Source organism: Giraffa tippelskirchi, chromosome 14 (genome assembly GCF_054371585.1).
Source record: "Giraffa tippelskirchi isolate mGirTip1 chromosome 14, T2T-mGirTip1v1.2.pri, whole genome shotgun sequence".
NCBI classification, from domain to species: Eukaryota; Metazoa; Chordata; class Mammalia; order Artiodactyla; family Giraffidae; genus Giraffa; species Giraffa tippelskirchi.
Window position 1 is genome coordinate 44774943 of NC_137288.1, and position 27830 is coordinate 44802772.

At 43.8% G+C, this 27830-nt stretch overlaps 2 protein-coding genes across 12 annotated transcripts in view; one reads left to right on the plus strand and one right to left on the minus strand.

Moving 5' to 3' along the window:
• Window positions 1-7340, minus strand: part of IMPACT (impact RWD domain protein) — a 30778-nt gene extending 23438 nt beyond the window's left edge. For 3 of the 6 annotated variants that reach the window (XM_081563257.1, XM_081563255.1, XM_081563256.1), the window contains exons 1-4: window positions 7257-7340; window positions 6056-6184; window positions 4624-4676; window positions 3387-3449 (exon numbers count right to left, since the gene is read on the minus strand). In XM_081563257.1, the coding sequence (XP_081419383.1) occupies window positions 3387-3449; window positions 4624-4676; window positions 6056-6184; window positions 7257-7292 (281 nt within the window). In that variant the 5' untranslated portion in view covers window positions 7293-7340. Of the gene's footprint in view, window positions 1-3386; window positions 3450-4623; window positions 4762-6055; window positions 6185-7256 lie in introns of all 6 variants that reach the window. The other 3 variants (XM_081563258.1, XM_081563260.1, XM_081563259.1) reach the window with 3 other exon arrangements.
• A 19743-nt stretch (window positions 7341-27083) lies between these two features.
• OSBPL1A (oxysterol binding protein like 1A) overlaps window positions 27084-27830 on the plus strand; it is a 212352-nt gene continuing 211605 nt past the window's right edge. For 5 of the 6 annotated variants that reach the window (XM_081563211.1, XM_081563218.1, XM_081563210.1 and 2 more), the window contains exon 1: window positions 27084-27306. The gene's annotated coding sequence lies outside the window, so the exon portion shown is untranslated. The remainder of the gene's footprint in view (window positions 27307-27830) is intronic. The other variant, XM_081563212.1, reaches the window with a different exon arrangement.

Below are 27830 nucleotides of genomic sequence, written 5' to 3' on the forward strand. Positions count from 1 at the left end.
GAAAACTGGGGCCATTTCTATTTTTACTAATTATATATATCCAGGATCTACCCAGTTGTGGATGTGACTGGTGATAGAAGCAAGGTCCGATGCTGTAAAGAGCAATATTGCATAGGAACCTGGAATGTTAGGTCCATGAATCAAAGCAAATTGGAAGTGGTCAAACAGGAGATGGCGAGAGTGAATGTCAACATTCTGGGAATCAGCGAACTAAAATGGACTGGAATGGGTGATTTTAACTCAGATGACCATTATATCTACTACTGTGGGCAGGAATCCCTTAGAAGAAATGGAGTAGCCGTCATACTCAACAAGAGTCCGAAATACAGTACCTGGATGCAATCTCAAAAACGACAGAATGATCTCTGTTCATTTCCAAGGCAAACCATTCAATATCACGGTACTCCAAGCCTATGCCCCAACCAGTAATGCTGAAGAAGCTGAACGGTTCATGAAGACCTACAAGACCTTTTAGAACTAACACCTAAAAAAGATGTCCTTTTCATTATAGGGGACTGGAATGCAAAAGTAGGTAGTCAAGAAACACCTGGAGTAACAGGCAAATTTGGCCTTGGAGTACAGAATGAAGCAGGGCAAAGGCTAATAGAGTTTTGCCAAGAGAACGCACTGGTCATAGCAAACACCCTCTTCCAACAACACAAGAGAAGACTCTACACATGGACATCACCAGATGGTCAACACCGAAATCAGATTGATTCTATTCTTTGCAGCCAAAGATGGAGAAGCTCTATACAGTCAGCAAAAACAAGACTGGGAGCTGACTGTGGCTCAGATCATGAACTGCTTATTGCCAAATTCAGACTTAAATTGAAGAAAGTAGGGAAAACCACTAGACCATTCAGGTATGACCTAAATCAAATCCCTTATGATTATACAGAGGAAGTGAGAAATAGATTTAAGGGACTAGATCTGATAGACAGAGTGCCTGATGAACTATGGATGGAGGTTCGTGACATTGTACAGGAGACAGGGATCAAGACGATCCCCATGGAAAAGAAATGCAAAAAAGCAAAATGGCTGTCTGAGCAGGCCTTACAGATAGCTGGGAAGAGAAGAGAAGTGAAAAGCAAAGGAGAAAAGGAAAGATATTCCCATCTGAATACAGAGTTCCAAAGAATAGCAAGGAGAGATAAGAAAGCCTTCTTCAGCGATCAATGCAAAGAAATAGAGGAAAACAACACAATGGGAAAGACTAGAGATCTCTTCAAGAAAATTAGAGATACCAAGGGAACATTTCATGCAAGGATGGGCTTGATAAAGGACAGAAATGGTATGGACCTAACAGAAGCAGAAGATATTAAGAAGAGGTGGCAAGAATACACAGAAGAACTGTACAAAAAAGACCTTCACGACCCAGACAATCACAATGGTGTGATCACTCACCTAGAGCCAGACATCCTGGAATGTGAAGTCATGTGGGCGTTAGAAACCATCACTACGAACAAAGCTAGTGGAGGTGATGGCATTTCAGTTGAGCTATTTCAAATCCTGAAAGATGATGCTGTGAAAGTGCTGCACTCAATATGCCAGCAAATTTGGAAAACTCAGCAGTGGCCACAGGACTGAAAAAGGTCAGTTTTCATTCCAATCCCAAAGAAAGGCAATGCCAAAAAATGCTCAAACTACCGCACAATTGCACTCATCTCACACGCTAGTAAAGTAAAGCTCAAATTCTCCAAGCCAGGCTTCAGCAATACGTGAACTGTTAACTTCCAGATGTTCAAGCTGGTTTTAGAAAAGGCAGAGGAACCAGAGATCAAATTGCCAACATCCGCTGGATCATCGAAAAAGCAAGAGAGTTCCAGAAAAACATCTATTTCTGCTTTATTGACTATGCCAAAGCCTTTGACTGTGTGGACCACAATAAACTGTGGAAAATTCTGAAAAGATGGGAATACCAGACCACCTGATCTGCCTCTTGAGAAAGCTGTATGCAGGCCAGGAAGCAAGTTAGAACTGGACATGGAACAACAGACTGGCTCCAAATAGGAAAAGGAGTACGTCAAGCCTGTACAGTGTCACCCTGCTTATTTAACTTATATGCAGAGTATATCATGAGAAACGCTGGTCTGGAAGAAGCACAAGCTGGATTCAAGATTGCCGGGAGAAATATCAGTAACCTCAGATATGCAGATGACACCACCCTTATGGCAGAAAGTGAAGAGGAACTAAAAAGCCTCTTGATAAAAGTGAAAGAGGAGAGTGAAAAAGTTGGCTTTAAGCTCAACATTCAGAAAACTAAGATCATGGCAACTGGTCCCATCACTTCATGGGGAAACAGTGGAAACAGTGTCAGACTTTATTTTGGGGGGCTCCAAAATCACTGCAGATGGTGATTGCAGCCATGAAATTAAAAGATGCTTACTCATTGGAAGGAAAGTCATGACCAACCTAGACAGCATATTAAAAAGCAGAGACATTACTTTGCCAACAAAAGTCCGTCTAGTCAAGGCTATGGTTTTTCCAGTGGTCATGTATGGATGTGAGAGTTGGACTGTGAAGAAAACAGAGCGCCGCAGAATTGATGCTTTTGAACTGTGGTGTTGGAGAAGACTCTCGAGAGTGCCTTGGACTGCAAGGAGATCCAACCAGTCCATCCTAAAGGAGATCAGTCCTAGGTGTTCAATGGAAGGACTGATGTTGAAGCTGAAATGCCAATACTTTGGCCACCTCATGCAAAGAGTTGACTCACTGGAAAAAGACCCTGATGCTGGGAAGGATTAGGGGCAGGAGGAGAAGGGGACGACAAAGGATGAGATGGCTGGATGGCATCACCAACTTGATGGACATGAGTTTGGGTAAACTCCGGGAGTTGGTGATGGACAGGGAGGCCTGGCGTGCTGCAATTCATGAGGTCGCAAAGAGTCGGACACAACTGAGCGACTGAACTGAACTGAGGATCTAGTATAATATCTGCTATGTAGCATCTGCTGAATGAATGAGTAAAAAATACAGTAAACTATCAATAGACTCTCAGTCCTATGGCCTAAGACAAGAACATTACCATTAACAGTACATGGGAGTTTAAAGAATAATTATGCTTAGGATTCTGCTGTTACCAATTTCATTCAACATAGCCTATGAAAATATCAAAATAAGAACAGTGTCTCTGAATTTACTTTCACAGCTAGCTAAGTGTTTTTATAGCTATTAGTTGTAATAATACTTTTATTTTTGTTTCTAAATAGAATTTATATCAAATGTATATATAAAAAATTATATAACTAATCTTTCAAGGATTCTTCAACTGTATTCTGGAAAAGCAGCTTAAGAAAAAGTTTACAAAAGGGCCTAATATATCACAGTTCCAACAAAGCCCATAACAGAGTCACTAATAGCATTGTTTTTAGTCATCCATTACTTACATGTATATTTCCTCAAGGCTATTCGATAAATCTGCCCGTTCTTGCCCTTTAAGCCAAGGAGCACTAAGATTAAATAAAACAAAATAAAGATGATTACTCAAAGACTGTGTTTATATCACACAAAAAAATATTGATTAATCACAAACTGATTTTAAGTTTTAAAATTTTTCTACTTTGATCAAAATATTATTTTATGTTGTAAAAATCTATACAGTTTCAAAATGCTTTCATTTGTATTAACTCATTTAGTCCTCGCAGGAAACCATGACACCAACACCAGTATTATTCAATTAAAATATAGTTTAAAAAACAGGGGAGTGCATAAGATATCATAAAATCTGCCCAAGTTTACCTAAGTGGCGGAATATGTTCCAGAATCTAAGTTTTCAGATTCACAGTATTTGCCACACAACCAGAGTCCCAATTTTTTCTAACTGATATCCCAAAAAACAACTCTAACAAATAAGTCAATTGCCACGAGTATAAATCAACTTTTTCTGAAAAGAGCACTTATGTTTACAAGCTTTCTATAGTCATATCTTTCATTTTCAATGAATAAAAATGAAAAATTACAGAACCATGAGTGATAGCAAACTTTATTGCTGTGGTTTTAAAACACTCATACAAAAGATAATTTAAAAAATAAAAAACATAAAAAATGAACAAAAAGATAATCCCATTGGTAGGTAAAAATTTTAATAACTGAGATTTAATGCAGTTCTATCTGTACAGGTTTATACAGCTTAGTAGGTCAAGCAGGCAGAGTGATCAAAGGTTAATTGCAGTCAACAGGTCATGACTCAGTAAGACTACACTCTGGCTACTGAGAAGACGGTTCCTCAACAACAAGGGCATCATGGGCAATTCCTGGGAGGTTCTCTTATGCAGAGCCATGTCAAGGAACTGGGGAGGTCATGGGAAACAGGTTAGGAGTGACTCTACAGACTAAGGTTTCTAGATTGTCTAATGAGAAAGATTTCCTTTCCCATCTCTAATGACATTCTGGAGCTATTTTATCCCCTATGAATCCCTTGATTCTTTTATACTAAGTGGCAAACGTCAGTGTGTTTTTACATAATATAATTTTTAAATGTCAATACTCTACGTTAAGTCCAACATGTTTTTAATCTCTATATACATTTTGACAAGGTAGTCTATATAAACACAAGGTACGGTACAAACAATCTTTGCAAAGTACAACTTTTTATAAAAATATAAATGCAGAAATGTAGCTTACTTTAGTTGATAAATAGGTGGAGCTGTACCTGGGTATTCATTTGGTAGCATCACCTACAAAGCAGTTTAAAAACAAACCTGCTTATACTTGATCGTGGTTCAAAAACAACATTCATAAAGCCAGTCACCAGACAGATTTCTAACATGCCAAACGAAGAAACAAAAACATTGTTTTATCAAATTTCAGAAGCAAATTCCCTCCTCACATTTATGCTTCCACCTTAAATATGTTGTTAGAGTTAGTTGCTCAGTCGTGTCTGACTCTTTGAGACCCTGTGGACTATAGCCCACCAGGCTCCTTTGTCCATGGAATTCTCCAGGCAAGAATACTGGAGTGGGTTGCCATTCCCTTCTCTAGGGTAAATATGTTGTTAAGATGATGCCAATTTTTTAAGGAGATTACTTGCAGAGAAAGTATAAAAGCAATTAAAATTAGAAAAAGTGGGGTGGACAAAAACAAAAGGGAAACTGAAATAGGGTCATTATACCCCAACCCCAAATGACGAGGGTGGCATTATAACATGTTCCAGATATTTTTCTTAAGAAATTAAAAAAAAACAAAAAAAAACCTACCAAATACTATTAAATAGCTAACACTTACTAGAAAACCATGCATGTTTCTTTTAAATCAGTATTACTATAAAAATGAATACTTACAGAAGCTCAATTTGGCATTGGCACCCCACTCCAGTACTCTTGCCTGGAAAATCTCATGGACAGAGGAGCCTGGTAGGCTGCAGTCCATGGGTCACTAAGAGTCGGACACGACTGGGCGACTTCACTTTCACTTTTCACTTTCATGCACTGGAGAAGGAAATGGCAACCCACTCCAGTGTTCTTGCCTGGAAAATCCCAGGGATGGGGGAGCCTGGTGGGCTGCCATCTACGGGGTCGCACAGAGTCGGACACGACTGAAGCGACTTAGCAGTAGCAGTAGCAGCATGTTGGAAGTACAGACAGTTACCAAAGAATAAGCATTAAACACAAAGCCGTAACTGATCGTTTCATGTACGTATCCTAACCACAACTGATTCCCAATTAACAAAGAAATGAGTTATCTACTCTATGAACCATCTAAATTACTAATCTATTCTTTCTGGGACAATGTTAGCCATCTTCCCAGTTTTATACCCTCTTCTATTAAATGGAGAAGGTAACGAAAGGAAGTGAAACTCGAGTCTGCCAAAGGTACATGAAGAACACTTAAATAACTGGCATAGGAAAGACCGATATTATCAATGAAAGCATTACTGGAGAGTGATCTGAGATATAACTATCCATACATTTAGATCATCAATCGTTAACAAAAGTCAGCAACAAAAAGACAAATCAGAACAAGTCACACAAGAATAATTAGAGGAATACAACAGTAGTCAATAATACAAAGTCAATACTGTAACTGGAAAACGGCTGTAGATGAAGAGGAAAAATACCTGTAAGCAAAGTGTCCACTTGGGGTCATCTATATCGTCGCTAATTCGAATACAAAATATTTTGGCGCAGTCATCAATGACACACCATTCCTCTCCATATATAGCAGCCATTGCTTCAATTTCCTCATTCTGAAAGAGGTTGATGAGGGAAAAAAGTCAAAAGTTTTTTGACTACCCTAAAAAATCTGCGTCTTCCTTACTGCTTTATAAGGTATTTGCATTTAACATAACCATCTTTGGTGAAGGAGCCCTGAAGGAATGATACCAAACGTTCTCAGCAGCGGGTCAAAATGTCTACTCCCTGGGCACCAGCCTTGCTACTACATCCCGGTGCTTTTGACCACTACTGAGCCAAAATATATATGCACTCCTATATATCCTGTATGAGATTCACAAGTGAAAGGATAAACGTATCTTCTCTGCTCCACCTTCTCTTTTTAACTGGTAACCCCTCCCACCCGCCCCCCAACCCCTGGACCACTGCTACCTATTATATTTGCCCTTATATTACTACTGCCTATCTCCTGCTTTGTTTTGTTTTGAATTTGGCCACGAGGCTGGGTGGTTGTTGGGGATTTTGGTAATCAAATCCTCGAAACGTTTCAGAAATTACTCTTTTGGTTTCAGGTTAAGAACAAAACCGGATCTAAAGGTAAAAACGTGGAGCAACGTATACTTCCAACTTTGTATGATCTCATTTTGTCCTTAGGGCGCATTAGGAAAAGCTTCAATAGCGCCCACGTGAGCCAAGCGCTGGGGGTAAGCTCAAGCCCAAGAGGAGAGGATTCACGGGTCCTCAGGGGACTCCAGGGTCCGTGTTATTATTGCCCCTTTTGCAAACGCAGAAACTAGGGTCTTAAGTGGCCTGTCCAAGGTGACCCGGCAGAGACAGGCCGGGGAGTAGAACCCTGGTTTCTGCCTCCCGCCCGGAGCTGCTGAGTCGCGTGCTGATGGTTGACGATGGCACCGTCCAAGGCAGGCCCAGCGCGCCGACGCCCGGGAGCCGCTGGCGCGAGAGATGGGCTGAGATCAAGCGCCGGGAAAATGGGACGCGGCTGAGTGAATGGCGCAGCATCAGCCCCTGGCGGTGCGGGCGACACCGGGGGTGGCCCCGGGCAGAAGCCCCCTCGGCCGAGGAGGCCCGGGGCGGCGAGACGAAGCTGAGCCGAGCCTGGAGGTCGGCGCCCCGCCGGGGCCTCACCTGCCTCTGGTCGCTGCCTGCGTCCCCCTCAGCCATGTGGCCCCGGGAGCTGCTGGGCGGCCACCGCCTGCCCAGGTCCGGAGCGTGGGGGCGGGGCGCTGCGGCAGTGAGCGGAGCGCGGGCTGCAGCGAGACCCGACCCGGAACCGCAACCCCGCCACGCCGCGCGGCTCGCCTCTGCTTCCGGATTGCGGGCCAGGTGGGACTGGGGGCTGCCCGCGCTAGGGCCTTGTCGCGCCAGCCTCTCCCCCTTCATCTCTTCCGCCCGGCCTCAGGGACTCAGTCCCTCCCAAGCAGCGGCAGGAGTCCGCTTGTAATTTGCTCCTGAAACTCGCCGGGGCTGGGGGCTTCTGCTCGCCCACGGCGCCGTCGGTGCCATCGAACCCACCCGGGGACTGGGGAGTCGGGTTCAACGCAGCGTCCCCGGAAGGGTCTCAACCGCAGTCCACAGCCCAAGACTCATCTTTGCATTTTAAGCAGGGCAGTTTGGTTTTGTTTTACGTGTTTTAAGATGTTTTTGTGTTTTGAGCAAGGGTAAGTTTAATTTCCTCAAAACTATAGAGCAGGAGAGGGCAGAAGGCAATTTTGAAAACCTGCTGAAAAACGTAGCACTCGCTGTTGTCTTGTGATAATTTTTCTTGGGTGTCCTTGGACTACTTTAACGGGAGCAACTTTTGCTCAAGACACTAGGTTTTACCAGTCAACGTAAAGGTCGTTGTTTCACTGTCCAAACATTTGAATCTGTTTGTGTTGTTCCTCCCCTGTCCCCAACACGTGCATTCCAGTATATTGGTTGAGGCTAACATCTGTCACCTTACAGGAGACACCTTAATCAAGTCCCTTAATGTCTTATTCGAAAAGCAATTGATCCCCCTTTGCCTCACTTTCTTCACGCGCACGCACACAAACTCAGAACATGGCATCTCTCCTCTCTCCTGTCTTCCCTGGTCACGGGCTTGTTTTATTTCCCCTTTAAAACACTTCTCCGAGTCAGGAGAATCACGCAAACAATTCCACCCGAATTAACTTTGAAGGGTTCTTAGTATAAGTCTTGTGGATTTATTAATTCAACAGACATTTATTAGGTTCTTACTGTGCTCAGCTTTGGAAATGCAGATTTAGATGTTGTGCCTTGCCTTTAAGAAGCTGAAAGGAGGGAGAACAAAAGTAAATTAGTATTTAAATGGGTGAGAATTACATCCTGTTAGTAGCACAAGGAAGGGCCCTCTACTGAATGCCTTCGCTGTTCCCTGTGCTCTAAAAGATCACATTGTTTGTTAATCAGCTATGCGTTAATAGAAATTGTAAGGTTTTTTTTTTTTAAAAAAGGAAGGGCCATCTATTCTAATTTTATTGCGCTTCTCCTTCCAAACGATGCTTGAAGTGAGTTACAGAAGAAGAGGTAGAGATTAGCTAATTGAAAAAGGAAGGAAATTGTTTCCAATGGAGAAAAAATTATTGGCAGAAAAATCGTGGCCCATTTAAGGAATATCATGCATTTCATTGCCTCTTACATCACAGCTGTCAACCTCTTCTTGTCGCATGACTTGCATAATCCCTTTAAGATTGTCTGCACAAATTAGCACATGTGCACTCATTTGAGAAGGCTTAAAGGACTTAGCCCTCTGTCATGTCAGTCACACCCCCTTCCTCTAATTATTTGGTTTGGATAGTATGTTTTCTTTCACCTTCAGTAGAAGCAGTTTTAAACTCCTCCTTCCAATCAAGTAGGGCCCCAAAATACGTGTGCGACCAGTCCATCAGGGTATTTTTCTTCTTGGTGAGGATTTGCCTGCAAGTTCCCTGAGTTTTGGGCTTCCCAGGTGGCGCTAGTGGCAAAGAACCCACTTGCCAGTGCAGGAGACATAGATGATCCTTGGGTCAGGAAGATCCCCTGGAAGAGGGCAAGGAACCCACTCCAGTATTCTTGCGCGGAGAATCCCATGGATAGAGGAACCTGGCAGGCTATCATCCATAGGATGGCAAAGAGTTGGACGCGACTGAAGCAATGTAGCGTGCACACACGCACTGTGAGGTTTGGCCACTGTGCATCTCCAGGTCACCTGAAGCTTTCTGCTGTTACCATCCTAATACTACCTAGAAGACCATCTGTTGTTAAGCAGCTGTTTTTCTTCCTTCACTCTGAACTCTACTGATCTCTTCTTAACGTCTTACAGCTTCTGTTGCAAAAAATCGTAACTGTCACCCTTAAAAAAAAAAAAAAAGCCATAGAATCCTTTCTTCAGTGAAAGCATATGTAAATCAGATTAGGTTGTTCTGCCTGAAATAGTGGTGTTGGGCCTGAAGTCCCAACTACCTAGCAACCTCCCTCCCAGTGGACCTGCAAAGACATTCAACCCAGATTTTAAAACTATTGCATTAAAATGTAATAGAAAACAATGCACAGCACAATTTAACCTTCTATACAAGGCATAGTATTAATATATCTAGTTTCTCATACATAGCACCTCTTTTCTTACCACATACATCAACCAGTCTATTTTACCTTCTGGAGATTGAACCCATGATTTTTCTATTGATTCCTACGTCTTCATAGGTAAGAGTCTTTAAATCTTCTTCTCGGCTCAGATCCTAAATTGAAGTTACTCTTTCTGCCAAAGTGCACGAAACAAAAATATTTACAGCACCACTTTATGAAATGATTCATTTTCAAGACATCAACTACTTTATGCACTATCCCATCACACTAGAAATGTTCCCTTCTGGGTCCACACATGGAGTAAGTTAAAGTATGTCCTTATGAATACTAACATGATTGGAACAGCTTATAACTATTCCCACCTAAAAATGTATATTAAGGGGCCTGAGATTAAGGATGTTACAAGTTGAGATTGTGGCTGTGTCTATTTCATATTGCGAATAGGACCTCTGTAAGCTTTTTTTTTTTTTACTCTTCACATCATTCCCTGCAAAGAACCCTGAATAAGCTTCTGAACTCAGATATGCAACAAGCACTTTGGAAAAAGAAGGAGGGAAATAATTACTGAAGTAATAAGTGTGACAGACAATCTACATTTGCAGAAAGCAAGACTTTATAGGCAATTAAATTGAAAAGGCTTTACTTAATAGGAACTTTGAGCAGTTAAGCAGTTGCTGAGAATAGACAGCAAATAACAGATTTGGATACATGTAGAGTCTCTACACCAGATCCTGTTGATTTCCCCATCCATTTACCTAAGTGGCTAGTTACTGAACATCTTCCTCAAACTCAGTATGTTCAAAACTGAACTCAGTATCTTTCTGTCTAAACCTACTCCTCTGCCTATCTTCCCCATTTCCGTATTGGCAACCTCGGAACCCTGTTTCAGACTTCCCTCATGGCTCAGCCAGTAAGGAGTCTGGCTGCAATGCAGGAGACCTGGGTTCGATCCCTGGGTTGGGAAGATCCCCTGGAGAAGGAAATGGCAACCCGCTCCAATATTCTTGCCTGGAAAATCCCATGGACAGAGGAACCTGGCAGCCTACAGTTCATGGAGTCACTAAGAGTCAGACACAATTGAGCATCAATAATCAGCCAAGCCTGAAAACTGGGAGACATACTCTACAATTTTCACTGTCTTCATACACAGACGACAAGTTCTGATGATTCTGATTCCTTAATATCTCTTACCTTCCTCATATTCTCCTAGTTTTTCTGACTCCATCTGGACCCTCTTTAAGTTACCCACCTCACATCTGCCAGAGGAATCCTTCAAAATGCACATGGCTGATGTGTCTTCCCTCCCTGGAAATCCTTTGTTTGCTCCCCATAGCTTTCATGGTAATACTTAAACACCCTAACACACAAGATGTGTTCCTGGTTATCTCTCTGATTTTATTTCCTGCCATTTTACCCAGACCAGCCTCAACTATTTTACTGAAGCTTTCTTTGATGAAAAAATTCTATGGATTTGGCGGGGGGGGACGTGAAAACTGCTATTTTACACCATAGAAACTGTGTGGGGTGTTAAGACATACAAAGTGAAAGTGTTACTCCCTCAGTCGTGTCCAGCTCTTTGAGACCCATGGACTGTAGCCCATCCCTGGAATTCTCCAGGCAAGAATACTGGAGTGAGTTGCCATTTCCTCCTCCAGGGGATTTTCCTGACCCAGGGATAGAACCTAGGTCTCCTGTATTGCAGGCCGATTCTTTACAATCTGAGCCACCAGGGAAGATGTACAAAGAGACCAGTGAATGGAGTGAAGGAAGAGGATGCATGTGTTTAACAATAGATGGACAGCTACATGGTATTAAGATGATAACTGCAGAAGTCTTCAGGTGACATGGAGGCATGTGGCCCGTTCCCTCAGAACTTGCACGTAGAGGAGAAATATGATGACTACCTGCACCAGAATTTCTATGCAGGGTGGACTTCAGAGCCCAATATGATTGGAAGGAGGTGCTTAGAACTTTTTGCTTAAGATTAAGAAGCATAAACTGTCCAAACTAAATACATGGAAGGAGCAGGAGTCATATTCAGACCTTAAAGGATCAAAGTTCTTTCTTGGTACCAAAATGAGTGCATATAAATAGAGAGATGTTGTGGAAATGGTCATTAACCGGTTATATAAGCAATATGACAAAAGGGATTGACAGCTGTGATAACAGGAAGATTAATGAGTTATATGAATGGGAAAAAACCTAACCTGGAAGTATATACGTCTGAGTGTAACTGAGATGACTGTCACGTCAGGCATGAGGAAAGAGGCCTGTGAACAGTTCTCCATAAAGCTATTTCAACCTACATTGATGGTTTGAATAAGGGTCTTCTAAATATTCTCTAGGACCTTGCTACTTAAGGTGAGATCTGTCGACCAACAGCATCATGTTATCTAAGAGCTTGGTAGAAGTATGGAAACTCAGGCCTCCATGCCAGACCCATTGGGTCTGCATTTTAGTAAGATTCTTGAGTGATTCTTATGCAAATTAAATTTTGAGACTCTTGTGTGATGACCATGGGAAAGCACTTCTCAGATCTTGGAGACCAGGGAGGGTAATTGACTGAGGGCCCCGCTACTGTGCTCTGAGATCTGTTACTGTGTTTATACTGAGACTGTACTTCCCGTGGGCTGCCCTCAGCCAGGCACGCAGCAGTGACCCAAACGGACCCACTCCTGAGGAATAAGACACTCCTCTGACGGGAGGCTTGGGCTCCTGGGCTCCCAAAGGTCTTGCTGAACTTTCCTTAGGTTTACTGCTTCAAAGTCACTGCAGACAGTGACTGCAGCCATGAAATTAAAAGACGCTTGCTGCTTGGAAGAAAAGCAATGACAAAGGAAGACAGCATATTAAAAAGCAGACATCACTTTGCCGACAAAGTTTCGTATAGTCAAAGCTATAGTTTCTCCAGTAGCCGTGTGTGGATGTGAGAGTTGGACCATAAAGAAGACTGAGCGCTTCTTTTGAACAGTGGTGCTGGAGAAGACTCTTGCGAGTCCCTTGGACAACACAGAGATCAAACCAGTCAATCCTAAAGGAAATCAACCCTGAATGTTCATTGAATATTCACTGAAGCTCCAATACTTTGGCTACCTGATGTGAAAAACCGACTCATTGGGAAAGACCCTGATGCTGGGAAAAATTAAGGACAAGAGGAGAAGGGGGCAACAGAGGATGAGGTAGTTGGATAGCATCACCGACTCAATGGACATGAGTTTGAGCAAACTCCGGGAGATAGTGAAGGACAGGGAAGTCTGGTGTGCTGCAGTCCATGGGATTGCAAAGTCAGACACAACTGAGCAACTGAATGACAACTGCTACACAGCCTTCCTCTGTCCCTTCCTTCTCTCTCTCCCTCTACTCAAGGTCAGATGTGCATCAGTTTGATGGCTTTCAGAGCCTCTTCAGGCTCTTCCCCATTTTTTCCTCTCAGGCATTTCCCCTAGCAAGCTTCTTGCACATTTAACCTCATGTTGGCATCTGTTTCTTCAGGACCCAGCACAGGCTGCTTTAAGATACACTGTAACACAGGTGAATTCTGCCTACATAGTACTGACTTGAAGTCATATATGTTCCTGAAATATTTTTCTAAGGGAAATATGTCCTTAAAATATGTAAGAAGCAAAACACAAACACCTTGGCACACTATTAATGAGCCTTTCCTTGATTTCCTGTGCTTGTATGCTCCCAGCTAATGAAAGCTAATGTGGCAGACGCAGGCCAGTGAATGCTGAGGCTATAGGTTCTCTTTGTCCCATTTGTGTTCTGGCCAACCGTTTGACCAATTATGGCCAAGAAATGTGACAGAGGCACAAAGGAGGATTCACATGCTGCATATTAAAATATAAGTTTTAAGGAGAAGCTCTTAAAAAAAAAAGGCAAAGAAAACAGGGCCAAGATTAGCAAGCAACTGGGGAAGGAAGGAAATCCTTGAATATTTTAATATCACCATAAATAACACAGCAGCCTAAGAAGATTAGCTGGCAATTGTACAAACAGTAGCAAGAAAGAATAATAATTTTAGGCACTTCCTGACTTCAGGAGATTTGAGGAGAGTGGAAGGGTGACACCTAATGTATACTGCTGCTAAGTCGCGTCAGTCGTGTCTGACTCTGTGCGACCCCACAGACGGCAGCCCACCAGGCTCCCCCATCCTTGGGATTCTCCAGGCAAGAACACTGGAGTGGGTTGCCATTTCCTTCTCCATAATGTATACTAATAGAGCTCATATACCATGGAACAATGGGGTAAGGACCCTGTATAGGACTGGTCTGATCAGCACCCCCTTTTCAGAAATAGGCACCCCTATCTCCAAACAAGGTGTGCGGCCACTTCAGCGACCTCAAGGGCAGGGGCCAATTTCTCAGTGACAGTGTGTCCAAAGGTGTATTCCACAGAAATTCACTCATCAGAGAGGAAGGTGGTAGAGTGAGGTGTTCCATGGTCAGTCGAGTTTATCATCTCTGTGCCAAACACACAGAGATAATTTGTGTTAAAACTTAAATAATAATTTGATAATTTTGTGTTAAAACTCTTAACACCCTTAATATTCTAACATACAGTACAAACCTCCAAGAGAGGATGGTAGTATGCAACTTTTCTGAAAGAATTTAACTAAGGAATCCCGACCCCTCTCCGCCCCCTAAAACCTTAGAGCAGTAGAATTACTAGATCACTTTTTGCTAAACACTATCCCCACTTAGTATCATTTTACCTTATGTTCCCATGGTGATACAAGTTCAAGGTCACTGCTGTATCTATTTCTGATCCAATATTAAGAAGGACCTGGGTCCCCACTTGCCAAAAATATTAACTCTGGCTTTAAAAAAAAATTTTTTTTTTTTTAAATTTTTAAGAAATCTCTTAACAAAGTTCTAGAAGGGATAGTTACCAGTTCTATTGTTAGTTGTTAAAACCTTAGAACGGATTGAGTTATGGCCAACAGAGAAGAAGATCATGGAAGGGAATGAGAGGAGTGAGCCAGTGGCTTAGCCTCCCTCAGCATCACACACACTGACCCTGTCTTAGCCCAGGGTTCTTCCACCTCCTTTCCTCTTACGTGGTACTTAGTTTTCTTTTTCTCTAAAAGTTTTCCTCGGACTGGAAGTAGAAACAGAGAATAGGATCAGCTCCCTCTGTACCCCAAAATCAGTGTCCAAAGGAGATGATCATGTGAAATTTTTAAGTGTTTGATAAAAATATTGGGGCTTCTCAGGTGGTGCTAGTGATGAAGAACCTGCTGGCCAAAGCAGGAGACATGAGACAAAGTTTCGATCCCTGGGCTGGGAAGATCCCCTGGAGGAGGGCATGGCAACCCAATCCAGTATTCTTGTCTGGAGAATCCCATGGACAGAGGAGCCTGGTGGGCTACAGTCCCTAGGATCGCAAAGAGTCAGACACGACTGAATGGACTTAGCAAGCACATATCCTCAGATGCTACTTTGTTCAGTAATGGTGTAAAGTTTTATTTTTTCCTATTGTATCAAGTCTCAGTTCCTCTGCTTGGCTTTCAAAGACCTTCAGGTCAGCTCTCCTAACGCAGCTGTTTAATCCTATTCTCCAAGACCCTCCACTGTAATTGCCAACCGCACCTTCCCTTCCAGGCTCACTGCTCACCTTAGTCCAGGCCCTCTCAGCTCCCCTTGGACCACAGCAGTAACTTCTTAGTTCATTTTCCTGACTCCAGACATTTCCCTTTCCCATCCTGCTTCCTGCCAACAGAACGCTCTCACTGAAGGATCACTGTGATCATGTCAGTCCTTTGTTCAAAAGTCTTTCCATCTTCTGCAGTCCCCATCTCAGTAAATGGCACCTCTCTCTACCAATCGCCTGTACCAGACACTTGGGCACCACCTTTATTCTTCCTTGTCTCTCACCCCACTCATGGAATCAGTCACCAAGTTCTTTATGTTCTGTCACTCGTATCTCTCAAATCAGTCTCCTACTACTTTTCTCCATCTTCAAAGTCCTTGTCAAAGCCGAGGCCCCTTGACTGGACCACTGCAACAGCCTCCTAACCTGCTTCTGACTTCACTGTCTTTCAGCCCATTCTCTACCTTGCCTCTTGACATAGCTCTCTCTCTCTGATAGAGCTCTAGTGTTGTGACTCTCCTGCTTAAAACTCTTTGGGGTTTCAACTCCATGCCTTTGAGGATGAATCTCAAAGCCTATGACACTCTGTAAAGGATGCTTTGTGATGTGACTCCTTTTATGTCTCCAGTCTCATTGCTTCATCCCAACTCTCTGTCCTGCACCTTCTCTTCTAGATTTACTGAACTACATCCACTCCCTCTCAGAAGGCATGTGATCAATTGCTCACCTGCTTGACTGCTCTCCTCCAGCCCTTCTCACACGTTACTCCCTCTACCTGGAATGTTCTTTCCTCCCACATCTGACACATTGTTTTGGACTCAGCTTCCTTGATGGCCATTACCATGTCTCTCTTCATCTTTACCTTGCAAGCACCCAGTACAGTGCCTGGCATTGGGTGGGCTCTAAATTCAGAGAAGTTAAATTGTTCATGGTCATACAACTGGTGAACAGGTAGGGAAAGTGAAAGTGTGAGTTGTCGCTCAGTTGTGTCCGCATGGATTGTAGCCCTCCAGGCTCCTCTGTCCGTGGCATTTCCCAGGCAAGAATACTGGAGTGGGTTGCCATTCCCTTCACCAGGGGATCTTCCTGACCCAGGGATCAAACGTGGGTCTCCCACATTGCAGGCAGATTGTTTACCATTTGATCCACCAGGGAAGCCCCTAACAGGTAGAGAGCTGGGACTCAATGCAGGTTTCTGAGTTTTGTGTATCTGCCATTTTACTGCATTGCCTCCTAACTTGGATAAGACATTTTAGACATAAAGTCCCAGTTCATTCATTCATTCAACAAATATGTTTTGATTTCCTAATATGTGCCATGCATTGTGTTAGATAAAGGGGATGAACTGATGAACAAGGCATTCCTTAGCTTTAGTATACTTCTACTCTGATGAAAGATACTGATGAATGAAGACACATTTGTATCACTATGTGACAGATGTTATTATAGTAGTAGGTACAAGGTAAACCAGAAAGACTATAGGAGGGGGTCAGGGAAGGCCTTTGGAGAGAATTGATTTCTAAGCTCTGACAGTATGTAGCATAAGCCTCGGGAAGATGATGAAGCTGAGGAAGAGAGTTCAAGGCACAAAAGAACAATAACATGGGCAGAGGTCTTAAAGCATCAGAGACCGTGGCAAATCAGGGAACTGAAAGTTGTTCACAATTGCTGAAGTGTAGAATTGTTCATTCATTCAGTCATGTCCAACGCTTTGTGACCCCATGGACTGAAGCATGCCAGGATTCCCTGTTCTTCACCATCTCTGAGAGTTTGTTTACATTCATGTCCAATGAGTCGGTTGAAGCATGCAACCATCTCATTCTGTGTCGTCCCCTTCTCCTCCTGCCTTTGATCTTGCCCAGCATCAGGGTCTTTTCCAATGAGTTGGCTCCCCGAGTCAGGTGGCCAAAATATTGGAGCTTCAGCTTTAGCATCTGTCCTTCCAATGAATATTCAGGACTGATTTCCTTCAGGATTAACTGTCTTGATCTCCTTGCTGTCCAAGGGACTCTCAATAGTCTTCTCCAGCATCACAATTTGAACGCATCAATTCTTCAGCACTCAGTCTTTTTTATTGTCCAGCTCTCACATCCGTACATGACTACTGGAAAAACCATAGCTTTGATTATAAGGACCTTTGTTGGCAAGTAATGTCTCTGCTTTTTAATACGCTGTCTAGGTTTGTCATAACTTTTCTTCCAAGGAGCAAGAGTCTTTCAATTTCATGGCTGCTGTCACCATCCACAGTGATTTGGGAGCCCAAGAAAATAAAGTCTGTCACTGTTTCCATTGTTTCCCCATCTATTTGCCATGAAGGGATGGGCCCAGATGCCATGACCTTTCATTTTTTTAATGTTGAGTTTTAAGCTAGCTTTTTCACTCTCCTGTTTCACTTTCATCAAGAGATTCTTTAGTTCCTCTTCACCTTCTGCCATTAGGGTGGTGTCATCTGTATATCTGATGTTACTAGTGTTTCTCCCCACAATCCTGATTCCAGCTTGTGCTTCATCCAGCCCGGCATTTTGCATGATGTACTCTGCCTATAATTAAATAAGCAGGGTGACAGTATACATCCTTGATGTACTCCTTTCCCAATTTTCAACCATTGTTCCATGTCTAGTTCTAACTGTAGATTCCTGACCTGCATACATGTTTCACAGAAGGCAGGTAAGGTGGTCTGGTATTTCCATCTCTTGAAGAATTTTCCACAGTTTGTTGTGATTGACATAGTCAAAGGCTTTAGCATAGTCAGTGAAGCAGAAGTATATGTTTTTCCAGAATTCTCTAGCTTTTTCTATGACCCAACGGATGTTGGCAATTTGATTTGAAGTGCAGACTACCACGGAGATAATGACAAGAGCCAAATGGTTACATTGCAGGAAGCAAGGAAAAGGCAGATTAGTGTTCTAAGCAAGAGAATTAGTTGATATGATTGAAATTTTGGAAACAGCCTCTTACTACAGAGTGAAGAATAGATCAGGGCTGAGTGTGGGAGAAAAGGTAGGATGGGGAGAATAAGGAAGAGAGACCAGAGTGCTTGCCACTGAGGATGAGAACAGGAGGGAAGCGGGCGGGGGTGGGACGGGGAGAGGAACTGTACTTTCAGTTGTGCTGAGTTGGACACGTCGGTGTATGGTCAGAAGTTCAGCAGTGGTTTTGGGACCCGTGTTACAGATTGGTGAGACATGAGCAGACAGAGGGTTAGGAAGCCATGGGGACGTGGAGCTCTTCTGTGGGGAGTGTGAGGAGAAGGGGAGTTTAGGGCAGAACCTGTGACACTGCAGAGAAGGAGCGCAGAGAAAGTGAGGGAAGAGCATTCCCAGGAGGCGGGAAGTGGTCACCGGTGTCAGACACAGCCAAGGGTCAGTTAAAGTTAGGACTCTTAAGGGGCTCATTGGCTGTTGCAACAGGGAGGCCCTTGAGGTTCCCAACAGGAGCAGTTTCAGCGGAGTAGTGGGAGCAGAAGCTGCTACAGAGAGAAGAGGATAGAGTACAGAGGAGATGGTGAGAGCCAGTGGAGACTGAGCTTTAAAGCAGTTTAACTCCAAAGGAGTAATTTATGCTGAAGCTGAAGCTCCAATCCTTTGGCCACCTGATGGAAAGACCCAACTCATTGGAAAAGACCCTGATGCTGGGAAAGATTCTTGATGCAGGAGGAGAAGGGGATGACAGAAGATGAGATGGTTGGATGGCATCACTGACTCAATGGACATGAGCTTGAGCAAGCTCCGTGAGATAGTGAAGGACAGAGAAGCCTGGTGTGCTGCCATTCATGGGGTTGCAAAGAGTCAGACAGGATTGAGCGACTGAACAACAACAACTCTGAAGGAGGAGGGAGACAGGGTACCACTCAGTGACTAGAGAACCCTTGTGGAGTGGGTTCATCGCGAGAGCTGAAGATCTAGGAGAGGGTTGATGGACAGGGTTGCTGAGGAGGAGGGCTCGGCAACACTGAGCGGGGTTCTGGTCTTTGACGGGAGGAAACGTAAGAAGGGCGTGACTGCAGGTAAGCATGTTGGTTTGGTGGTAAGAAGTTTGGGGGGTTCTCAACTAATGGTTTTGAGTCCTTGGTAAGAGTGCAAGTGAACATGTTAGTCACTCAGTCATGTCTTTGCGACCCCATGGACTGTAGCCCACCAGGCTCCTCTGTCCATGGGATTCTCCAGGCAAGAATACTGGAGTGGGTTGCCATTTCCTTCTCCAGGGGATCTTCCTGACCCGGGGGGTCGAACATGGGTCTCCTGCATTGGCAGGTGGATTCTTTACCACTGAGCCACCAGGGAAGCTGTCCTTGGTAAAGTGGGCGGCACAGTCATCTGCTGAGGGTGTCCTGGAGAGCTGGCAGGGAAGGGATTTTAGGAGAAAAGAAAGTGCAGTGAAGAGCAGGAAAAGAAGCTCAGTCCTGGCCCCTTATCTTCTCGCTCTGTTCTTTGTCCCTAAGCCATCTCCTGCAAAGCTCAAGGCTCATGTCCCCTCGACACAGATGGTCACAGATGTAGCTCCCTGTTTCAGAGCTCACCTCTGAGCTCTCAACCAGAGTCTACCTGTCACCTCCATTTGAGCCTCTCCAAGCTCTTTCCACTACCTGCCCCTTCAGTTTCCACGCAGAACTTCTAACAAGGAAGGACAAATGATTGTTGGGCAGTGCTAAGAATCCAGCCAATGTTCCCTTTCATGAGTTGGCAGTGTGGTCTGCACTGTGTAAGGTCCTGTGCTAGTTTTATGTTGCCCACCCCCTCTTAACTAGTTTTGCTCACAGTCTTATCTGCTTAAAAACCATTTATTCCTATTTTTCAGGTTTAGCTGAGACAGTACATTTAAAAATATTCCATGCACTATGTCTCCTCTTTTCCAAGAGTTCTTATGTAAAAGTTGTACACATTCCTGAATTTTGTTGTCATTCAGTTGCTCAGTCATGTCTGACTCTTTGCAACCTCATGGACTGCAGCACACCAGGCTTCCTGGTCCTTCACTATCTCCCAGAGTTAGCTCAAACTCATGTCTATTGCATCAGTGATGCCATCCAACCATCTCATCCTCTGTCGTCCCCTTCTCCTCCTGCCTTCAGTCTTCCCCAGCATCAGAGTCTTTTCCAGTGAGTTGGTTCTTCCCATCAGGTGGCCAAAGTATTGGAGCTTCAGCTTCAGCATCAGTCCTTCCAATGAATATTCAGAATTGATTTCCTTTAGGATTGACTCATTTGATCTCCTTGTAGTTCAAGGGACTCTCAAGAGTCTTCTCCAGCATTTCCTTATGCTCAAATCCTATCCATTAATGGCTGAACTTGTTTTTTTTTCAAACTTTATACTTTTTATTTTGTATCAGGGTATAGCTGATTAACATTGTTGTGGTAGTTTCAGGTGAATTAATGGCCTAACTTTAAAAGCCATCTTTCCTCTAAAGCATTCACTAATAACTCCGGCTTGCAAACAAAACTTTCTTCCTCTTATTCCTCCTTCATCTGAAGTTTTCCTATGGTTCTTATTATTTTCTATCTCTTAATTCACCTGCTGATTTATAAGTCTTACATTGCCTCATCTGTGTCCCTAGGTTCTTAAATTCCTGAAGGCAAGGCTGTTATCAGAGTTATCTTTTTTCTCTCAGCCTTAAACAGTGCCTTGCACATGTATCCACTCACAAAGTCATGTCAGTTACTAGGTTAATATGTATTTACTGACTAATGAAGACACAAATTAATCGATGATGAATGAGAGATTCTCTGCTCTTATAAGTCCTTACATATCATTACTCTAATCTCCTTTCTGTGGGTAATCCTACAATGTCATGGATGTTTGTGCATGATTCACAAATCTGTTTCTAGCCCTAAGCTCTTGCTCCAAATATACTCTCACACCTTCAGTTTCTTGCTGCATCTCTCAAACTTACTGTGTTGAAGGTACTCATTTACCATTTTCTGCTGTTCCTGATCTAAAGCTGAGGCTAAGTGTATATACCACCACTTCTATACATCTTTGTTCTAGTCCTCACTGATCTCATGTTCCCAAATCCTTTAGAATTTGTTCTATCAGTTATAAGTGTTGTTATGGGGTTTTTTGGTTAGTTTCCATTGTATACTTTGTTTCTAAAGTTAGATTATAAATTTCATGAGCTCACGTTTGTATATGAATGTAATCACTCTTTTTTTTCTGCACTATCTCCCTTCTTTCTCTGATCTCTTTTCTCTCCAATTCTCTATCAGTTGAGAAAAAATTAACCACCACCAGAGGGCAGTGGAGAGGTCAAGATAATAAGGTTGGAAAAAAGGCAGTTTAGGTTCGCAAAGTGGATATAATAGTATTAAGATTACTGTTTTTAGTTTATAGAAACAGATGTGGTTTGCTTAATCCTGGGTGCTAAATTTTAAGAGGTAAAAGTACAAACTGGGTTTCAGAATGCTACGACCGGCTGGAGCCTGATCACGGGCTGGAGCCTCTTGAAATGTAAGCCCACGAAAGAGAAATCAAGGCAGCTCACACTAGTCTTTTTTAACTTTTTACAAGAACAGCCTGTGGAAGGCTAATACAGTTTATTCTGTTCATCTTTATGTTGAATACCCGGTGAGAGCTGTGTGGAGCGGGCATTTGCCTCTGTAGAAGGAACTTCTACCAATAATAACCCAGCCAGGAGAGTGGTTTGAGTTGCACAGAGAAGCCCCGAGGGCTGTGGTCTGCAGGGTCGCAAAGAGTCGGACACGACTGAAGTGACTTAGCATGCACAGGAGGCAGTGATTCAGGAAGTTCCCAGGCTCCAGCCAGGCAAATTCCTCTTCGCAACGTGGTTGAAGACCATCTGGCTTTAGGTGTGATGTTGGGCTGGATGGTTTCTGCTGACTCTTCCAAATCTAAGATCCAGGAGTCTGGAATCTGATCTGTGCTCGTCCCAGGCTGGCCCATCAGATCCCCTTCCTTCGGTCTTGGTGATCTCACTAAGTGGACTAACGTGACATGCTGTGGCCACTCATCAGGTGTTGACAGGTGGCTCTGGAAGGGACAGTGGGAGTTACTGGGGATCTGGAGAAAAGGTGTGTTTTAGAAGTTTCAAAAGAGTTGCAGAGACTTTGACGTGAAGGGTGGCTGTTGAAAGGCAATATCAACAGGGTTGTTTGTTAGAGATCAAGAACAGGAGAGCTGAGAGCAAGAAAGGGGTCATCACGGTGTGAAGCTCTTTCTGGGTTCAAGGAACAGAGAAACAGGTTACATTAGGTGTAAAAGTGTAGGAATTTACTGCAACGATATAGAAAGATAAAAGCAGAAACATCTGTGCTACCCTGACAGGTGGTTGGAGACACAGCTGCAGCCAGCAGTGAGTGCCTTCTCAGCAGGGAATCTCACCCTTCACACCCTATGCCAGTGTTTCCACACCCTGGGGTCTCATTCTCTCTCTGCTCTTGCCTCAGAGATTCCCGATCTCCTCTCTTCTCCTCTCCTTCTTGACCACCCATGGTTTCTGCTTTCTCTCTGCCTTCACTTTCCTCTATATGTTTTCCTGCTTCTACCCTAAACACTGTACTTTTTATACTGCACAGTCAAATGGACACAGAGAGAATCTAGATGGTTTGTATTAGAGAGTTTATACTTGTAGTTTAATACTACCCAGCAGAGATCTTTTCTGTTGGGCAGAGCACATCTACAGACTTTTGGTAAGCCTGAAAAAAGGTGCTGTTTGCTTAGGTCCCGGCCCTGCACCTTCCACTGAGCCAGGAATCAGAGGCTGTGTAAGGAAGCCCTCAAAGAGGGGCTGTGGGCAAGGCAGACTTTCTGAGGCTTCCAGGAAGGGGTAGTGTAATTGTCAGGCACACTGCTTGACCAGACAACTATGGATGGAAAAGCAGGGGTATGCTTGTGATGAAGAGGGCAAAGGGCTAAATGGGGAGCTGAAAATATTGCCCAAGGAGCCCGTGCCTTATGGGAAAAGCTATCAAGGGAAGGGCTTGATTGAAAAACAAAAAGAGACTGTAATGGGCATTTTTGTGATTGTGGTTGCTCATAATCCATTGCTCCTTCTGGTAACAGCACTGGACCTCACTAACGTGTGCGTGCGCATGCATGGGTCAGTGGGGCATTACTTCTCTCATGGAAGTTAGTTTTGTGGAATTGTCAGCCAAGGTGCCCTGCCCTGTATACCAAAAAGTGATTCTCTCTGTTTCTCTCTCGAGTTTGCCTCTTCTGAAGAGGCAGACAAAATGATAGGAAAACAAAAATAATTGGAAATTATTCTTTCCTGGTGAGAGCAATCTAGAAAACCTGTAGACTAGTCCCTCCTACCCAGATCCCTGGAAATGCCCTAGTCCTGTCTTGGCCGGGCCAGGTTTTCAGCTGTTTATTTGATACTGTGCAAAACATTCCTTATTTGCTTAGGTTAGCCAGTGTCACTGCTTGTTGCTAGCAATCAAGGAACTATAGATAGAGGGGACCTTCCTAAATTTTTGTGTAGGGACCCAGCAGAATCAGTCATCAATGGGAGGCAGTTGATTAGACATCTGTGTGTCACATACCTGGCAAAAGAGGGACAGGCACAGAATTAAGTTTAGATAAACATAATTTAATATCTGAAAATGTATCAACTCATTTCAGTTATTAAAAAATCTGAGTGTATGGTACAAATGACAAAAAAATTTAGACAGCTTTAAAGAGATAAAAAACAATGACATCATAGCTTTGATAGTCTTGGGTTAATAATAACTACAAAGTACTTAATATGTAGGTGTAGGGGATGGTTAATTTCCCTTGACTCAACAGTTTATCTGGATTTGCATGATGACATCTGACCTATTTTTCAGCATTGCAGGCAATAATTACCCAAAGCCCTCCCCAACGTCTCAGTCCATAAAACTCTCCTTTTAATAAGCCTTAATAAGCCTTTAGTGCACCTTCTGCAGCACTTTAAAATCACATGGGCACCAGGGGAGTGTTTTTAAAACATGCAGTTTGTGAAGTGCAGTCTGGGGCATTTCAGCCTTAAGACAAAGCTGTAAGGACACAAACATCGGGTACTATAATCTGGAGGGAATCTTATTCTGGTGGAAAACGCTGGTATGTGGGGTGGGCAGTAGTAGTTGTGGGCTCCTGGGCTTCCCGGATGACTCAGTGGTAAAAGAATCCACCTGCCAACGCAGGAAACATAAGAGACACAGGTTCGATTCCTGGGTTGGAAGATCCGCTGGAGAAGGGAACAGCCACCCACTCCAGTATTCTTGCCGGGGAAAAGCCCATGGACAGAGGAGCCTAGTGGGCTACAGTCCTAGTGGGCTAGTTGCTGCTAGCCACATGGTAGCCACAAGAGGAAGTGGGCTTCCCTCATAGCTCAGTTGGTCGCAAAGAGATGGACATGACTTTGTGACTGAGGATGATGAAATTATCTGAAACAAGTAAACGAAAGAACCCTAAGTGGATCCAGTCTGACCAGGCCAAGGGTAATTCTGATGAAGCACAATGTGATCTGAAGAAGGTTAACTTTTCAGTTGGGTCAGGCAGGCCTGGGAATGGCAGGGCAAAGAGTTAGTTTCTCCCAAATCCCTTTTCTATTCACCTAGAGCGACCAATTCTGTCCTGGTTACCTTCATTGTAAATAAAGGGTGACGCAGTAACTTTAACATGCTCCATTTGCAAAGTTAAAATATCTACCTGTTCACAAGTTCAGAAGAGCTTATTAATTGTTTCCAGATGTTCTGTGTCTACCAAATGCTTCTCAAAATAGAGTATGACACAGTTGGGGGCAATATAGTAATTCTTTGTTGTTCTAGAATAGCACTATCCATTATGGTTGCTGCTAGCCACATGGTAGCCACAAGAGGAAGTGGGCTTCCCTCATAGCTCAGTTGGTAAAGAATGTGCCTGCAAAAAAAAAAAGAATCTGCCTGCAATGCAGGAGACCTGGGTTCGATTCCTGGGTTGGGAAGATCCCCTGGAGAAGGAAATGGCAACCTACTCTATTATTCTCACCTGGAAAATCCCATGGACAGGCTAGCAGGCTACAGACAATGGGATTGTAAGAGTCAGACACGGCTTAGCAACTAAACCACCACCAGCCACATGGTGGCTATTAAAATTAAATAAAACTCAATTCTTTAATCACACTAGCCAAAGTTCAAGAGCTCAGCAGGCATATGTGGCTGGTGGCTACTGTATTGGACAGGGTAGAATTATATTAATAGAACATTTCTATCATTGCAGAAAGTTGCATTGGACAGTAGTGCTTTACAGTAAGAATTGTTACACCCTTGATGTGTTTTTATCTGTACTAGTCAGAAATAAAAATGCCAAAGAGATATCTTTTCCTAAAGATTGTCTACATAGATATCAAAGAGACTCCTGTAAAAATATGTACAAAGAGTGATCTTACCAAGATTAGAACTTTTTATTGGTAGTCATGGTGATTACCTCCTGTTACTTTTATCCTCCTATTGGCTAGGATGTTTACAAACTCAATTTCGTGAACTGAAAAAAGAAATGAGTAGTGAATTTAGGCAATTAAATCATGTTAGTGAGAATTAAGGCTTTTGTGGAATAATGTGGATAATTATTCAGGTAGTCAATTTTTTTTTGGCTGTGAAGATAATTCAGTATTCTTAGAAAATAAGCTCTGAGGTTTCTTTGTGAGGCAAATATGACTGCCGTAGTTACCACACAATTCACCCTTGAAGGATTGTGCTCTTCCAGTGCCTTTTTTACTAAGAAAAGATGATGCTAGTCTAGGATATATAAGCAAGGTTTCTTGTGTTCTCCAGAAACATTCTAAGAGTTCTGACTCATCATGTATCACGTACAAGTGCAATGACCAACCGGCCTGTAATAGGTTCTCAGCCAGGTTTCTAGACTTAACTGAAAACCTACGCCCCTTAAATACGATACCTGTTTATTAATGTTTATTACAAAAGAACATGTTCATTAAATACACTGGAAAATACAAGAAAGTTGAAAATTTTTTCGTATGCTCGTAACTTCGTCTTTTTTCAGCTGTGCATATTTTTATTTATTTATTTTTTAATTTTTAAATAACCTTTATTTTTTGTTTTGGTCAGGGTTATCACATTTTATATCAAAGTTTTATTTTTTTATTTTTATTTTTTTACTTTACAATATTGTATTGGTTTTGCCATACATTGACATGAATCCGCCACGGGTGTACATGTGTTCTCCATCCTGAAGCTATGGATATTTTTAAAAGGTGTAATTACACTAGAGTGTGTACCTTCACATAATAGACTATGTGCTAACTACTCTGGCTAGACCTGTTGTGCGAGTCCGTAGAGATGGACTCTATGAAAGGTGTGTGATGGGGGGACGAAGTGAAGGAAAACTTGTAAAACCTCTCTTTAAGCATACCTTACTCATATCCATCTTAGATGCTTACACCTGTATAGCATTTAAAGATCATCCTTTGACACGTGAAAAGAGAGGTGCAGCTAATTTACACTGCCGATTAAGTTCCCACGAGTAAAGTCGCAACCAAAGCAGAAAAGAAAAAACCTGGGCAGCTGGGTGATGTATTGAGTATTTATAAATATATTTGTTTTGGCTTGGAGGGCTTTCTTTCCGTGCCACAGCTCCTGGGTGTCCTCGAAGTAAGGTCAGTCCTTCGCTTGGGGCGGGGCATGTGGGAGGAGCGTGAAGTCCTTGCCCCTCCTGGCAGCAGTTGGCAAATCCTGGAACCATCCTCGGCTACCCGGGCGGGACTGGAGCGTGCTGGGGGCGGGGCGTGCCATCCGGGGGCGGGGCCGGGGCCGAGCGCGCCACACGGCCCGCGCGCTGGTCACGTGGTGCCCGGGCCCGGCGTAAATAAAACCGGACCGCGCGCGGGCCCGCCGCGCGGAGGGGCGGCGCCACCTCGCGGACTGGTGCCAAGCGGCCTCGCGCTCCGCCGGTCGCCGCGATCCCCGAGACCGACGATCCGCGGGGCTGCGAGTCTTCCGGGAGTGCGAGCCAGCTGACGGCCGCTTCCTGGGCGTGAGGCGGGCAGACGGGGAGCCTGCGATTGTGGTCCCCACCCCGGGAGCTCTGGAACCCGGGTGACCGCGTAGGTTAGTTTCCTAGGCCGGCTCCAGGGCAAGCGGACTCTCCCCTGCATGGTGCTGGGGGAGGTCTGTCCGCGCGTGGTCGGGGGGTGAGGGCGCGTCTCCGAGGATGGGCAGGGTCTGGGTCAGGAGGTACCGGACTCGGACCCAGACCTCGACCGCCCCGAAGTCCCTGGCTGCCCCGACGCTGCGGGGAATTTGTTGCAACTAGTAAGACGTTGGCATTGTTGCATTTCCACTCTGAGTGCTGGGACTTCGTCCCGGTGTCTCATGCATTCCCTGAGAAGTCATCAGCTGCGCGCTTTTTAGGTACTTGGATGTGTGCATGCCAACCCACAGTGGAAGTCACGAGCTGTTCACGTGACCCTTCTCACTGTGTACCTCGTGGTCAGTTCCTACTAGCACCAAAGACCATCAAAGGAGTTCAGAAACAGTATGAAAGATTGCAGCTGCCTAAGAGAAACAATGCTGCAGTCCATGGGGTCGCAAAGAGTCGGATACGACTGAGCGACTGAACCGAATAGAAACAA